Here is a 16,633-nt window from a genome sequence, read left to right on the forward strand (position 1 = left end):
AAGTCATTTTTAAACAATTGAGTCGAGGCTCATTTCATATTCTTTATCGCATCTTCTCAAATTATTTGCACTACTAGATACAATCATAACTTAAATTCTTGGAACGTTGGCCACACTCTATATCCCCAATTAACTTATTTTACTTCCAACCATCTTTATATATTGTCAACAATAAGACATTTCCAAATCAAGACTTTAGGTACACATATGAGCAATTAAGAGTCTTAAGAATATTGAGATTTTCTCACATAATTTGGCATGCTATCTTTCATTGAAACACGACTCAAAGCCATAACCTTTTAATACGCAACCCATACTTTGAAACTTACGAAAACATTATGGAATTCAATTCCAAGAGAGAAAGTTTAGCCTACATACCTCAATCGAGCTTCCTTAACTCTAGAATGATCTGGAATTCTTAGCAATCCCGATCTATTATGAGACATAACAAAATTGAACCATAATTAGGAAGATATTCATGGTCTCAGCTCATTTGAGCATTTTATCAGACACTAGGTGTGCAAATTTAACCACAAAGTTCTTCTATAAGATTTCCTTCACTCCACAACCCAATCCTTACTTATTTCAGCTCAACAATCTTCCCACAATTCTTATTGGTACATGCATGTATAAATAATAATCTCATACCCATGAATCATACTCCTAATCAACCATCTTCTACCCAATTTCGAAATCGAAAACTAGGGTATGGAATCTTACCTCTTACATGAAGAACTTGTGAGTTTTCCTTGTTAATCTTCCAAGATTTGAGCTAGACTTGATGAATAATTAGCCTAGGGTTTCCTCTCTCTCTAAAACACTCTCCCTTCTCTCTAAAACATCAGAATTTTTGCTCAAAAATGACCCTTTGTGTGTATTTAACGAAGTAGAGTCGGGTTGTAAGAATTCAAAAATGGAGATCTGGAATAGGTTTTGCGGTCGCATATGCGACTGCATAATGGATATGCGGACCGCATATCAGTCGCATAATTATAGACCAAAACGATCAAAAATTTGTCCGTGTATGCGGTCACTATGCGGTTCGCATAACTGTTATGCGATCGCATAATGCACCGTATAACAGTTATGCGGTCGCATAGTCGACTGCATAATTGCCCCCAGACTGGCCCTTCTCCTGCTCACTTCTGTGGCCATTATGCGGTCCGCAGAGTGGTTTTGCGGTCGCATAATGGACCGTAGAAATGCATTTTTCCGCCAAAAATTTTTCTTTACTTTCCGGTGCATAGTTCAACCCAAAAAGTCCGAACCGTGGCGAGCTTGCTCGCCGCGAAGATTTTATACCATTCTCAAACACGTAAGCTTACTCTGGCATCACGAAACCTTGAATTCACTTGCGAAATTTACGGGGCTTTACACTGAAATACTTCAAAATTTTTTGGGGTGTTACATTCTCCCCCGCTTAGGATCATTCGTCCTCGAATGAGGGTCAAAATCCATCATTAGCATTCAATGTGGTTCAACTGTTAGTTCACACACACCAGTAGTTTCAAAATTTGGCTAACTCCCTAAATTTCCAAAAAGTTTGCCAGAGTCTCCCCTATAACTGGGCCTATCCACCTGCCAGAGTAACACCAAAACAATTCGTAATAACACATCCACAACTCATCAAAGCATCTCTATGTATATCAACATCACTAATCTCAACATTACATGCATTACATTATCTCAAGCAGTATCTGGACAAGAATCGCACATATATAAATCGTAACATAAAGAGAGTGCCTTTCGATCCACAATCATTTAACTATACACTCAAGTGAGAACATTTTATTTCCTTAACACTTTTGGCCCTCAATGTGGCCTCCTCGACTTACAGGCTTCGCCATAACACATTAACGGAGACAATCTAAACTTCTAGACTTTTTTAACAAGGATAGCAAATAGTTGCTTTTCACAATCCCATTATCCATTAACTTCACCTTATTAGATGCGGACACATGAAACTTCGGGTACACGGAGAAAAGTAATAGGGAAATATCATACTCATAGTTTGGCCTATTTTCTTCAAGATTTCATAAGGCCTAATGTGACCACATCTACTTTACCATTATTAACAATTCACATAGCATCCTCATGGAGAAAATATATTGAGAATAACCCATTCATTTTCTTCAACTCTAAATCTCCACGCCGAACACCCAAACTAAATCTTTGGCAACCTCCAACAATTCCTCTAAGGTGTGCTAGCATGAATATGACCATAAAATTTTCTATCCAATATATTTGGTCATGGAATGATGCTTCTTCTTTGACATATTTGAACCCTTAACCCCCATAAGTTTACTGAAAATAGGAACAATGATTTTAGGGCGTGACAAACTTGGTATCAGAGCCTAAGGTTTTAAAGTGTCCTAGGATGTCTCGGAGCCGTGTCTAGTAGAGTCCTTATTATAGGTGTCTTGTCGACCACATATATAATTAGGATGCTACATGGGCATTAAGGAATAATACACTTCTTTCATGTTCTCGATCATGCGATAAAGCTGATGGTAAGATCGTTCCTTCTTTAACTCGTGCGTTACTTTAACTTTTAGTACATGTGTAAGGCCCCGTAAAATTTCACAAAAGAAAATAATGTTTCGTGGTGCCGAATGGTTTTTACGTGTTGAGGATTATAGAAGGCTCAGACGCTTTGGGTTGAACAGTGCACGGGAAAGTAAAGGAAATTTTTTTCAGAAAAAGTGCGTATATGCGGTCCATTATGCGACCGCATAATGACTCTGCGGGCCGCATAATGGCCGCATAAGTGAGCAGGAGAGGGCCATTCTAGAAGCAGCTATGCGGTCGACTATGCGACCGCATAACTGTTATGTGGTGCATTATGCGACCGCATAACAGTTATACGGACCGCATAGTGACCGCATACACAGACAATTCTTTTGGCTATTTTGTAACCAATTATGCGACCGGTATGCGGTCCGCATATCAGTTATGCGATCGCATATGCGATCGCATACCTTGTTTCGGAGCTCAATTTTTTAGTTTTTAAAACCCGACCCTATTTTGTTAAATACACTCTTTGGGCCATTTTTAAGCCATAATCTGATATTTTAGAGTGAGAGAGAATACCCTAGAGTGAGAAGGTGTTCTTCAATTATTGTTCTTCAATTCTTGCTCAAGTTTTGGAAGATTAAGAAGGGAAACTCACTAGGTCTTCATCCTAGAGGTAAGATTCTACACCCTAACCCTAACTTTTGTATTTTGTGTAGAAATGGATAATTAGCAAGATAATTTCTGGGCAGGAGGGTTGTATATTTTGCATGCATGTGTTATCAAAGGGTGTAGGAAGATTGTTGAACTACAAATGATAAAGATTGGGTTGTGGAATGATGGAATCCTCCATAAAAGGACCTTGAACCTTAATCCACACATAGTGTTTGATAAAATGCTCAAATGAGCTAGAACCATGAGCATCTCCCTAATTTTGGTTCAATTTGTTATATTTCTACAATAGCTTGAAGTTGCTAAGAATTCCGGAACATTTAGAGTGTAAGGAAGCTCAAGTGAGGTATGTTGGCTAAACTCTTCTTTAAGAATTGGAATTCCCAATATCCTTGTAAGTTCCGAGATGTTGATTATTAATGGAGTATTCCGATAAGTTTTGTGATGAAGATATATGTTCAATTCGTGTTTCAAATGCTCTTATCATATTGCATTATAAATTGAGGATGTCTCTCAAACTATGGATTTTGTATCCACATGTTATAATTTCTAGTCGTGATTTATGTGAAGGTTATTATGCCAAGTTGTGTAGAGATTGTGATTGTGATACACCTCCACCCGCATACATTGGGGTGAGTCGGCATGACCGCTTTGTGTGGGAATTATGGTATAGAGATTGTGATTGTTATACACCTTCACCCGTGTATATATATATATATATATTGGGGTGAGGTGGCATGGCCGCTTTGTGTAGGGATTATGGTATTATAGGACTGCACCTCCACCCGCTTACATTGGGGTGAGGCGGTACGACCGCTTTGTGTATAGTTTTGGTATTGTTGTGGCAGCACCACCCATATAAATTGGGGTGAGGCGGCATAGCCGCTTTGTGTTGGTATTGGTATCGTTGATGCTTTTCCACCCGCATACATTGGGGTGAGGCGGCATAGCCGCTTTGTGTAGGTTCTTGGTACTGTGGTTATACATGCACCCGCATACATTGGGGTGAGGTGGCAGAGCCGCTTGATTAGAGTTGTGGTATTGTACGTACACCTCCACCTGCATACATCGGGTGAGGCGGCGGGGCCGCTTTATGTGAAGATGGTTACAGAGGATCTCATCTTAAATCCAATAAATGTTATTGATAACTCTTAATAAGCTTGCTCTGGTTTAAACGATTATCTATATTATTCCATTGCTGCACTGGTTCATCATATTCATCTTGTATTTTTGAATTCTTAAATTGATGTTTAGTTTTCATACTAGTACTATTCGATGGTACTAACGTCCCTTTTGCTGGGGGTGCTCCATCTTTAAATGGATGCAGGTGGTTCAACAACATGAGATATTGATCAGTGATAGCAGTACACCTTCTTCCCAGCTAACTTGGTGAGCCCCACTTCATCCCGGGGTCATGCATCTTTTGTTCTTTGTGTATTCTTTTTGAGGTATAGCCGAGGCCTTGTGGCCGACATTATCATTGTACTCATCTTTATCTATAGAGGCTCCGTAGACATAGTGTGGGTTGTATAATGGTGCTGGGGAAGTCAAACTCGTGTGTTGTGCTTGAATTACTATTTCCACTTCAGATTATGAAAAATGTGTTTGGAATTGAGATTTTAACATAAAGTAACTGATAGTAAGAAATTGGTATTGCAGACATGATCACTTTATTTGTTGATTAAAGAAAATATATTTATTTTCACTATTCATGAATGAGTTTGGGTAGAAGAAAATCTAAATAGGCTTGCTCAGCCAGGTTCACATGGTTGAGCACCGGTTGAGCTCCTCGATTTTTGGGGCGTGACAACATGGCACCTAAGAAGAAGGCAAGAACTGGCCAAAGAGCCAATGTCACCCTAGGAGTGACAGTTGACCCTATAAATGATGATACGGGTGAGCACCCGAGGAGTGAGAATATTCCCCCAGTTACTACACTACTTGATTCCACTACAACTGATCAGACCGCACCTGTCCCTATATCTACTGACAGTGCAACGGTCACTCCAACTGATATTCCAGTTCTACCTTTAGTTCCAGCTTCCAATTCTAGTGTTTCTGATGTTGATCTTAGGGGAGCCATACATATGTTGGCTCAGATAGTGGCTTCCCAGGCCCAGAGATCAAATGTTGCACCCATTTCTTCCAGTCAGCCAGGGGATTCTACTAGTTCCAGGGTGAACAGGTTTCTCTAGTTGGATCCTCCAGTTTTCACGGGTACTAACCCAGAGGAGGATCCCCAAGACTTCATTGATGAGATGCACAAGACTCTCCGAGTTATGCGTGCTGCTGAGACAGAGGCAGTGGAATTGGCTTCCTACCGCCTGAAAGAGTTGGCATATTCTTGGTTTGAACTATGGGAGGAGTCCCGTGAAGAAGGGAGCCCTCCGACGAGGTGGGGTGAGTTTGCCGATGCCTTAATTGATCATTTCTTACCTGCCGAGACTAAGGCAGCCCATGCTGCTGAGTTTGAGAACCTGAGACAAGGTAGCCTGAGTGTGTGGGATTACTATATGAGATTCGCGTACATGTCTAAGTATGCTATTTACATGCTGCCTACTATGGAGGCTAGAGTGCGCCACTTTATGCAGGGACTTAGTCCCTTGGTAATTAATGAGGCCACTACACCTGCCTTGAATTCTGATATGAACTATGGTAAGATGGTGGCATTTTCTCAAGCCACAGAGACTCGCAATTTGAGGAGCAGAATAGAGCGAGAGGGTAGCAATAAGGCCAGGTTTGCGGGCAACTTGGGTGGTTCTTCTGGTGGTGGCAAGTCAACATTCAGGGGAGGGTCATTAGGGCTATCTCAGTCCTTAGCTCAGTCTTCGGCTAGTGCACCGCCATCAGAGCCCAGTCAGCAGCAATAGTGGAGCCGTTTCAGGCCCAGTCAGGGTAATTGGGGGGTCCTATCAGCAGGGTGGTCATGGTGGTAGATTCCAGTAGCAGAGGAGGCCCCCATGCCCTAGATGTGGAAAGATGCACCTAGGAATATGCTGCATGGACTTACCCATATGGATTGAGGGGTCGCATTCATAGGGATTGCCATTCGTCCCAACAGGGTGCGGGCAGAGGCCCAGCACAGCCAGCCAGTTCTACAGCTACTACATCCGCAGTACCTCCTTCAGCTCGGGGCACTCCAACACCCGCAGGGCATGGTGCAGCTAGGGGTGGATCACAGAGTTCTGGAGGATCCGATTGTTTCTATGCTATGAGGGGTCGCCAGAATTCAGAGGCTTCTCCAGATGTTGTCACAGGTATATTCACTGTCCAATCTCATGATATGTATGCTCTTATTGATCCCAGTTCCACTTTGTCATATTTCACACCTTATGTTGCTATGGAATTTGGCATAGAACCATAACAGCTTCATGAGTCATTCTCTGTATCTACTCTGGTTGGTGAATCTATTTTGGTCACGCGGGTTTATAGGGATTGTGTTGTTACGTTGCATGGTTGGGACACCATGGTCGATCTCATGGAATTGGGAATGGTCGATTTTGATGTAATAATGGGGATGGACTGGCTTTATTCATGTTTTTCCAAGCTTGATTGTCGAACTAGAACTGTTGGGTTCGAATTTCCAAATGAGCCAGTTATTGAGTGGAAGGGTGATGATGTAGTGCCGAAGGGTAGGTTTATTTCTTACCTTAAGGCCACGAAAATTATCAACAAGGGATGTATTTACCATTTGGTCTGGGTTACGGACACCGAAGCTGAGGCACCTACAATTGAGTTTGTGCCTGTTGTGAATGAATTTCTGGGAGTCATTCCGGATGAACTCCCTGAGATCCCACCAGAAAGGGAAATTGATTTGTGATTGATGTGATGCAAGACACGCATCCTATAACTATTCCCCCCTACAGAATGGCTCTGACAGAATTGAAGGAACTAAATGAGCAACTGAAGGACTTGTTAGAGAAGGGTTTCGTCCGGCCGAGTGTGTCGCCTTGGGACGCACCGGTCCTTTTTGTAAGGAAGAAAGATGGGTCACTGAGAATGTGTATTAACTATCAGCAGCTCAACAAGGTCATGATCAAGAATAAATACCCACTGCCAAGAATAGATGACTTGTTTGACCAATTGCAATGTGCTAAGTACTTCTCCAAAATTGATTTACGGTCTGGGTATCACCTATTGAAGATTAGGGAGCAGGATATTCCGAAAATAGCTTTTAGGACCCGATATGGGCACTTTGAATTTTTGGTAATGTATTTTGGGCTAAACAAATACCCCAGCAGCTTTCATAGATCTTATGAATCGAGTCTTTGTGGCTTTTCTTGACTCCTTTGTGATAGTGTTTATTGACGATATCCTTGTATATTTAAGCGATCGAGAGGACCATGCCGATCATCTCAGGGTAGTTCTGCAAACCCTATATCAACACAAGTTATATGCAATGTTTTCGAAGTGTGAATTTTCGCTTAAATCTGTTACATTCTTGGGTCATGTAGTCTCTAGTGAAGGAATTATGGTTGATCCTCGAAAGATTGCGCCTGTGAGGAATTGGTCGAGGCCTACAACTCCAACAGAGATTCTTAGTTTCTTAGGCTTAGCTGGGTATTACAAAAAGTTTGTGGAGGGGTTCTCTACTTTAGCCTCTCCGTTCACTAAATTGACACAGAAGGCAATTAAGTTCCAATGGTCAGATGCTTGTGATAGGAGCTTCCAGAAGTTGAAATCGAATTTGACTACGACACCAGTGTTGACTCTACCACACGGTACAAATGGATTTGTAGTATATTGTGATGCTTTGAGAATTAGACTTGGGTGTGTATTAATGCAACATGGCAAGGTGATAGCTTATGCTTTTAGGCAACTCAAGAATCATGAAAAGAACTATCCAACACATGATTTAGAACTTGCGGCGGTGGTATATGCATTGAACATTTTGCATCATTGTTTATATGGGGTCCACGTGGATATATTCACGGACCATAAGAGCCTTCAATATATTTTCAAATAGAAGGAATTGAACCTGAGGCAGAAAAGATGGCTCGAATTACTCAAGGATTACGACATTGATATTTTATACCATCCGGGGAAGGCTAATGTTGTGGCGGATGCTCTTAGCCGGAAATCTATGGGTAGTTTAGAACACTTGGAGGCATATCAAAGGCCATTAGCCAAGGAAGTTCATCGATTGGCTAGTTTAGGTGTTCATCTTGCGGACTCTAGTGATGGAGGGATGATTGTACAAAATAGGGCTGAATCATCACATATTGTGGAAGTCAAGGAGAAACTGTACAACGATCCATTGTTGGCACAACTAAATGAGTGGATTCATAAAAATAAGACCGTGGCCTTTTCTCTTGGCATGGATGATGGTACACTAAGGTGCCAAAGGTGTCTATGTGTTCCAAATGTAGATGGACTCCGGGAGAGAATCATGACCGAGGCTCAAACTTCTAGGTATTTCATGCACTCGGGCTCTACAAAAATGTATCATGATCTTAAAGAAGTCTATTGGTGGAATGATATGAAAAGAAATGTAGCAGACTTTGTGGCGTGATGTCCAGATTGTAAGCAAGTGAAGGTCGAACACCAAAGGCCCTGTGAGTTGCCACAGAACACAGAGATTCCAATGTGGAAGTGGGAAATGATTAATATGGACTTTGTGGTAGGACTACCTCGCACTCCTCGTAAGTTTGAATCGATTTGGGAAGTTGTGGATCGACTCACGAAATCAGCCCACTTTTTACCGGTTAAGGCTACTGATACGGCGAAACAATATGCTCAGTTATATATCAAAGAAATAGTCCGGTTACATGGCATTCCAGTTTCCATCATTTCTGATCGGGGTGCACAATTCACTGCTAATATTTGGAAGAAATTTCAGCAAGGTTTGGGTACTCAGGTGAATCTTAGTACAACCTTTCACCCACAGATGAACGGGCAGGCAGAGCTGACTATTCAAACGCTCGAGGATATGTTGTGCGCTTGTGTTCTAGACTTCAAAGGTAGTTGGGACGATCATTTTCCACTCATAGAATTTGCCTACAACAATAGTTACCATGCTAGCATTCAGATGGCACCGTTCGAGGCTTTATATGGAAGGAGATGTAGATCTCCCATTGGGTGGTTCAAAATTGGGGAAGCAGAGTTGATAGGACCAGACCTCGTGCATCAGGCTGTGAAAAAAGTTAAAATCATTAAGGAGCGGTTGATGACTGCTCAGAGTCGTAAGAAGTCCTATTTAGATGTTCGTCGTAGGGATTTTGAGTTCAAAAAAGATGATTGGGTATTCTTGAAGGTTTCCCCCATGAAGGGTGTAATGCGATTTGGTAAGAAAGGGAAATTGAGTCCAGGTATGTCGGACCGTACGGAATCATTCAGAGGATCGGTGAGGTGGCGTACAAGCTTGAGCTACCACCCGAAATTTCATTAGTTCACCCGGTGTTTCATGTGTCTATGTTGAAGAAAGTAGTTGGAGACCCGACACTCATTGTTTCGGTTGAGACTATTGAGGTTAATGAGATATTGACGTATCAAGAAATTCCAGTTTCCATTATTGATCGGTAAGTCTGAAAGTTGAGAAATAAAGAAATTACCTCCGTAAAAGTGCTATGGCGAAACCAACAGGTTGAAGAGGCTACTTGGGAGGCCGAGGAAGAAATAAAGAAAAAGTATCCTTATTTGTTTGAATAGCCATGTAATTATAAAAGTTGTGTTCAATGCAAATTCTAAGGGTTACCTTTTATGAATTATGTATCATACATACAAATTGACATTAAGGGTGTTCCTTTCTTGTAATATATTGCTTATGAGGCCACATCTGGTATTGTTTTGTGTGATGTTACGTCGTTGGATTATGTATATGTTGTTAGGATGTATTTTTGGGGTTCTCTGGCAGGTGGATAGGCCTAGTTACAAGGGAGACTCTGGCAAATTTTTTGAAAATTTAGGGAGTTAGCCAAATTTTGAAACTACTGGTGAGTGTGAATTAACAGTTAGGCCACATTTGATGCTAATAGCAGATTTTGACCTTCATTCGAGGATGAATGATCCTAAGTGGGGGAGAATGTAAGGCCCCATAAAATTTTGCAAAGGAAAAATAATGTTTCGTGGTGCCGAATTGGGCTTACGTGTTTGAGGATTGTATAAATTCTTCGCGGTGAGCTTGCTTGTCGCGGCTCAGAATTTTGGCTTGAACAATGCACCGGAAAGTAAAGGAAAAATTTGGGAAGAAGAAATGCACTTCTGCGGCCCACTATGCGGCTGCAGAATCACTCTGCGGACCGCATAATAGCCGCAGAGTGAAGCAGGTATGGGCTGGGTTGGAAGCCATTCTGCGATCGACTATGCGACCTCAGAACTGTTCTGCGGTTTATTATGCGACCGTAGAACAGGTCTGCGGGCCGCATAGTGACCGCAAACCCAGGCAGCGTTTTTACAATTTTGGGCACTAATTCTGCGATCGCATATGCGACCGCATACCCTGTTCCAGAGCTTCATTTTTGGATTTTTTTAACCCGACCCTACTTCGTTAAATAGATGCAAAGGACCATTTTTGAGCTAAAATTTGACATTTTGAGTGTGAGAGAGTGCCCTAGAGTGAGAGTGTGATCTTCAACAAATTGTCCTTCAATTCTTGCTCGAATCTTTGATGATTAATAAGGAAAATTCACTAGGTCTTCATCCTAGAGGTAAGATTCCACACCCTAGCCCTTAATTTCGAAATTTATCTAAGGATAGGTAATTAGCAAAATAATTCTTGGGTATGGGAGTTGTTTATTTTGCATGCATGTGTTATCAAAGGGCGTAGGAGGATTATGAGCTAAAAATGGTAAAGAGTGGGTTGTGGGATGGTGAAATCCTCCATAAAAGGACCTTGAAACTTTAATGCACACCTAGTGTTTGATAAAATGCTCAAATGAGCTAGAACCATGATCATCCTCCTAATTTTTTGTTCAATTTGTTATATTTCTAAAATTGATTGAAGTTGCTAAGAATTTCGGAACATTTTAGAGTTTAAGGAAGCTAAATTGAGGTATGTTGGCTAAACTCTTCTCTTGGAATTAAATCCCACAATATTCATGTAATTTATGTAAGTCCTGAGTGGCTCATTATAAAATTGGCTATTCCAAGTAAGTTTGTGTTGAAAGATATATGTTCAATAAGTATTCCAAATGCGTTATTGATGTTATTTTATCAATTGAGGGTGTGTTCAAAATATAGGGGATGTGCATTAAAAATGTTCGACTTCAAGCCAAATTCAAACGGAGGCTATTATGCCAAATATTGTGAAGAATCTCTACGTGCCATAGATTCTTAATTGCTCTCATATGTACTATATGCCTTGATTTGAATTGTTGTTGTTGTTGTTGATGATGATGATGATGTTAGAAAGCGAAAAGGTGAGCATGAAATACTAAATACGGCCAACGTACCAAGAATGGTTTTATAATTATGGCCACTAGTGCCGATGAAATGAAAAGATGTAAAAGAAGTATGAAATGCGATGATTGATATAAAAAGGTTGATGTCTCGAATAAGACAGCCCAGCCGATCGGGTTGTGATCAGACACCATGCCGCAACATGGTGGTGATTGTGCTGGAAATTGTAATTGAAATTATTATTCTGGTTGATGTCCCTAGTGAGATGGCCTAGCCGATCGGGTCGTGATCGGACTCCGTGTTAAAAGTACGGTGGTATTGGTATAGAGAGTGATTGTGGTTGATGTCTCTAATGAGATAGCCTAGCCGATCGGGTCGTGATTGGACTCTGTGCTAAAACTACGGTGGTATTGGTATTGTGAACATTGGTATTGTGAATATTGGTATTGTCAACATTGGTATTGTGAATATTGGTATTGTGAATAATGGTATTGTGAACGATGGTATATCGGTATTAAGAATCTCCAACCTGAAAATATGGAAATTTACTTGAAATTTTATGTGGTTCTTAACTTGATGTTTTGGTATTGTTCGAGGCTTCCATTGATTTTATGATTGTTCCTCCTTGTAATATTATTCATTCTATTGAGAGGGTGTTTAGTTATACATACTAGTGCTATTCGACGGTACTAGCATCCCTTTTGCCGGGGGTGCTGCATCTTTAATGGATGCAGGCGGTTCCACAGCAGGAGACATTGATTAGTGACAGCGGTACACCCTCTTCCCAGCTGACAGGGTCATGTATCTTTTATTCGTTGTGTATTGTATTTGAGGTATAGCCGGGGCCTTGTTGCTGGCATTATCATCGTACTCTTTTTTATCTATAGAGGCTCCGTAGATATAGTGTGAGTTGCGTATTGGTACTGGGAAAGTCAAACAATGTTATGTTGTGGTTGTATTACTTGTTCCATTTGAGACTTTAAAAATGATGAAACTATCGGTAATGAATTGGTATTGTAGACATGGTCATTTTTTGTCAAATCAATGAAAATATGTATTATCTCCATTCATGGATGAGTTTGGGTAGAAGAAAATCTAACAGGCTTGCTCGGTTGGGTTCACTCGATTGAGCGCCGGTCGCGCTCCCCGATTTTGGGGTGTGACACAGAACCACAGTACAACTTAAGATCAAAGGGGAAGATGTTTGCTATAGAAACCCTGACCTAACATGCTCTTGTCATAGCAGATAGCCTGGGCGATCGGGAGAGAAGGACAATATAAGGAATAATGAACACGTGGCCAGTATGGCCTAGGAGATGGAGTCTTTAAGGGAGGAAGTACAACATATTAGGGAGTGGCATGGATTGCCAAAGTGGAGAGTGTGGGAATTGGACCTGGGTCATTTTCGGATTGGGTTGGTGCATTGGGCGAATTCTGATTTAGAAAATAGCCAATTTGTGTTTAGGAATGCAATTGCAATTATAACCATTTAGTCTTTAACCTCTTTAAAATTAATTTAATTAAACTTAATTTACTTCCAATAAAATATAGTAAAATTATAATTATCAAATATACTATTATTATTGTAATCAATTATTTGTAAAATACTTTGTCTTCTAAATTATGATATTAATTTCAGATTATTAACATAGTAGCCTATTTAACTAAAATTGAGCTTATGTGATGTGTATAAAAGATTGTTGTAATAATATCAAAATAGATAGTACTATGTAATTACATAAAATTAATACTTAATTAATTTGTAAAAATAGGTATTTATCGATAGAAAATACTTCCAAAACATTAATTGTAAATTATTAGGTACAAGTAAGTTAATTTTAAAATGGAGGGCCAAAATTGGCCGTTAGAAACTGCCCATCTTTGACCGGAGACGATGAAAGAGTTTTTAGGCAAAGAAATTGAACAAAAGCCAATTTTGTCCCGACTTTAGGCATACGTTGCAGGAATGGCACGAAGATTATGAACTGCAGGATTGGGAGTTAAGGAAGATTTTGGGAGGATTTTTGGGATGTTGGGACCGAATTCTGGCTTTGAATTGCTTACATACCTAGGGCTTAACGAGGATTAGGCCTCATGTAGTTCTAGGGTGAGGACTTTGAGGAAGCGATGCTCGCATAAATTGCCCCAATGTCGTATTATGACGATACGGCGAGACGGAGGATTGGGCACTCATGATAGCTTGAATTTTGTGGCTTGACTTGGAGGACTTGAAAATTTGGTGTTCCACTGGTCGTTTTGTTCTTGAACTGATCCTTGGCCCGCTAATGAGTTTTTTGTCCCTCATAGCGTTGTAGTTTGGTCTGCTTCTTAGAAAGAGTTCCACGTTACGATATTCATTCCTGGAAAAAATTAAAATACACATACTCGTATATTGCAATACAGAATATATTAATATTTGATGTAAATGATACAAGAATGATGATGCCTTGTTGTCGGCGAGCCGTTATTTGGGATCGGGATGATGGGATACTTGAACTTGACTCGATTTGTTAGCCGGGCTGTGTACCATTTCGCAGTTATCAGAGCATTGAGAGAGTGTCTCTGCTTGTTGGGAGAGCTTGACTTGTAGAGTGCGTCTCCGCTTGTTGGGAGAGCTTTGCGCTGAAAAATGCCTCCCTTGTTAGGAGAGCTTGATTTGTCGAGTGAGTCTCCGCTTGTTGGGAAAGTTTTTCACTAAAATGTAAAGTAATCTCCGCTTGGGAGTGATTGACTTAAAATGTAATTGTGTCTAAAGCTATATGAGCAAAATGTCAAAACATTCAAGATAATAGCAAAGAAAAAGAAAATCATGCCCAAGGGATACTCTTAATTGCGAAGCTACGTTGCGGCCATCGATTGGCAAAATGTTAGTGATGAGATTTGAGACTATCTATTCTGACTTCTGTTATGATGGAACGACGGCATGGATTGTTCCGGTTGCGGAATGAACAATTTTCTATATACAAGGCTTCGATTGGCGAAGTCGACGTTTAATTTAGTACAGGGCGCTCCGATCGATTGAGATGAAGATTTGCTATATACAGGACTCCAATTGGTGAAGCCGGTGGCTCGTTTTGTACAGGGTGCTCCGATTGGTCGAGCGGGAGATTTGCTATATAGAGGGCTTCAATTGGCAAAACCAACTGTTCAGTTTTTACAATGTGCTCCGATTGTTTGAGCAGGCGGTTTGTTATATAAATGTGCCTTTTTCTGCATCAACGGTTTAACTTCGAGATACCTACAAAGGATTCAAGAAGAAGTTTCAGTTGTACCAGAAAATTTAAATAAAGGAGAACGGGTGATAATCCTGGGAAAGTGGCAAATCCGTCATTTGCCCCAGTGTGGTCCTAATATTTTTGTGCTTCCTGTTGACACTCCACTCAAAGAAAAATTCTTAGTGGGAGTAGGGGGTTGGTTTGTGTCGATCACAATTTCGATTTTGCACCGGCCCTTGATATGGCTACGCCATGAAGTTCGGTAGGTGGAACAAATTATTGTATTCTTAAAAATAAGTTTTTGAAAATTTTGTTTTAAGACATATGCCATCATTCTGGATTATGACATGCTGCGAAATAATGTGCGAACATTGCTTCTTGAAAACTCTATTGTGCGAACATTGCTTCTTGAAAACTCTATCCGATTAATGTCGATCATTGGTGATGCTTTGACAATGTGGCTGCTTGTCGTTTCCACCGCGTCCTAATTCAAACTAATGCATTACAAAGGTTTTTCCTAGGTTATGACTGAACCCTTTCAGGTTGCCTACGTATCCAAAATGGAATCGGGTCTTAACATAGTGCATGGATGATGATAAAAATATGATGAAGATGACCGAGCCTGACCCAGGCAGCCTACGTATCCAAATGGAATCAGGTTAAGATGTAGTTCGATTATAATAGATGCAAAAATGAGATTAAGAATGAAATGGCCGAGTCTGACTCAGACTGCCTATGAATCTAAATGGAATCAGGCCAGAACGTAGTTCAATTACAAAAGTTGATTGAATCCGAAGAGGATTACCTATGTATTCCTTCATGATGAAATCAAGTCGGCATAGTTCCAGAGCGAGATACAAAAATAATATTTGGGTTTTCTATTACAAAAGAAAAGAGGGAGAGAAACTGAACCCTATGTAGGTTGCCTACGTATCCCTCTGTGGGAAGTCAGGTTGAAAGTGGTTCTTCTACAGTAAAACCTAACTCTATTTGTCTTCAAACATAGTATCGCTTGATTGCGTCTGAGTTAATGGGCTTTGTGTTGATACTTCCATCCATTTCTACCAAGATTAGAGCTCTGCCCGACAGCACTCGATGAACCACATAAAGACCTTGCCAATTCGGTACGAATTTTGTTTTGGCTTCTTCCTGGTGGGGAAAGATTTTCTTCAAAATAAATTTCCCTGGTGTGAACTGGCGAGGCTTCACCTTTTTGTTAAATGCACTGGTCATCTTGTTCTGATATAGCTGACCATGGCATACTGCATCCATTCTCTTCTCGTCGATCAGCATGAGTTGCTCTTGTCTGACCCATACCCACTATGTGTCATCCAACTTGGCTTCTTGAATGACTCTTAAAGATGGTATCTCGACCTCTGCTAGTATCAAAGTTTCAGTGCCGTATACTAACATGTACGGCATTGCCCCAATGGATGTTCTAATGGTAGTCCGATAACCCAGTAAGGCGAAGGATAGTTTCTCGTGCCATTGCTTATGATTATCCACTATCTTTCGCAGAATTGTCTTGATATGCTTGTTGGCTGCCTCGACTGCCCCATTCATTTGTGGTATGTAGGCTGGGGAGTTGCTATGGATGATTCTAAACTTCTCGTAGATTTTTATCATGAGGTCCCTATGAGCTTAGCGGCATTGTCAATGATGACTGACTCAGGTGTCCCAAATCAGCAGACGATGTTGTTTTGGACAAAATCCGCCACTACTTTCTTTGTGATGGCCTTGTAGGTAGATTATTCGACCCATTTTGTGAAGTAGTCAATGGATACCAAGATGAAGCGGTGCCCATTTGATGCAGCGGGATCTATAGGTCCAATCACATCCATGCCGCAAGCGGCGAACGGCCAGGGTGAACCCATTACATTCAACTCATTAGGCGGAAC

The 16,633-nt window shown here is 40.8% G+C and overlaps 1 protein-coding gene across 1 annotated transcript; it reads left to right on the forward strand.

Moving 5' to 3' along the window:
• Positions 1-4,994: 4,994 nt before the first annotated feature.
• Positions 4,995-7,003, forward strand: LOC138907638 (uncharacterized). Its single transcript, XM_070198241.1, has 2 exons — positions 4,995-5,285; positions 6,551-7,003. Exons 1-2 carry the CDS (start codon positions 4,995-4,997, stop codon positions 7,001-7,003), a joined length of 744 nt encoding a protein of 247 aa, XP_070054342.1.
• The last annotated feature ends 9,630 nt before the right edge of the window (positions 7,004-16,633 follow it).

Source organism: Nicotiana tomentosiformis, chromosome 3, assembly GCF_000390325.3.
Source record: "Nicotiana tomentosiformis chromosome 3, ASM39032v3, whole genome shotgun sequence".
NCBI classification, from domain to species: Eukaryota; Viridiplantae; Streptophyta; class Magnoliopsida; order Solanales; family Solanaceae; genus Nicotiana; species Nicotiana tomentosiformis.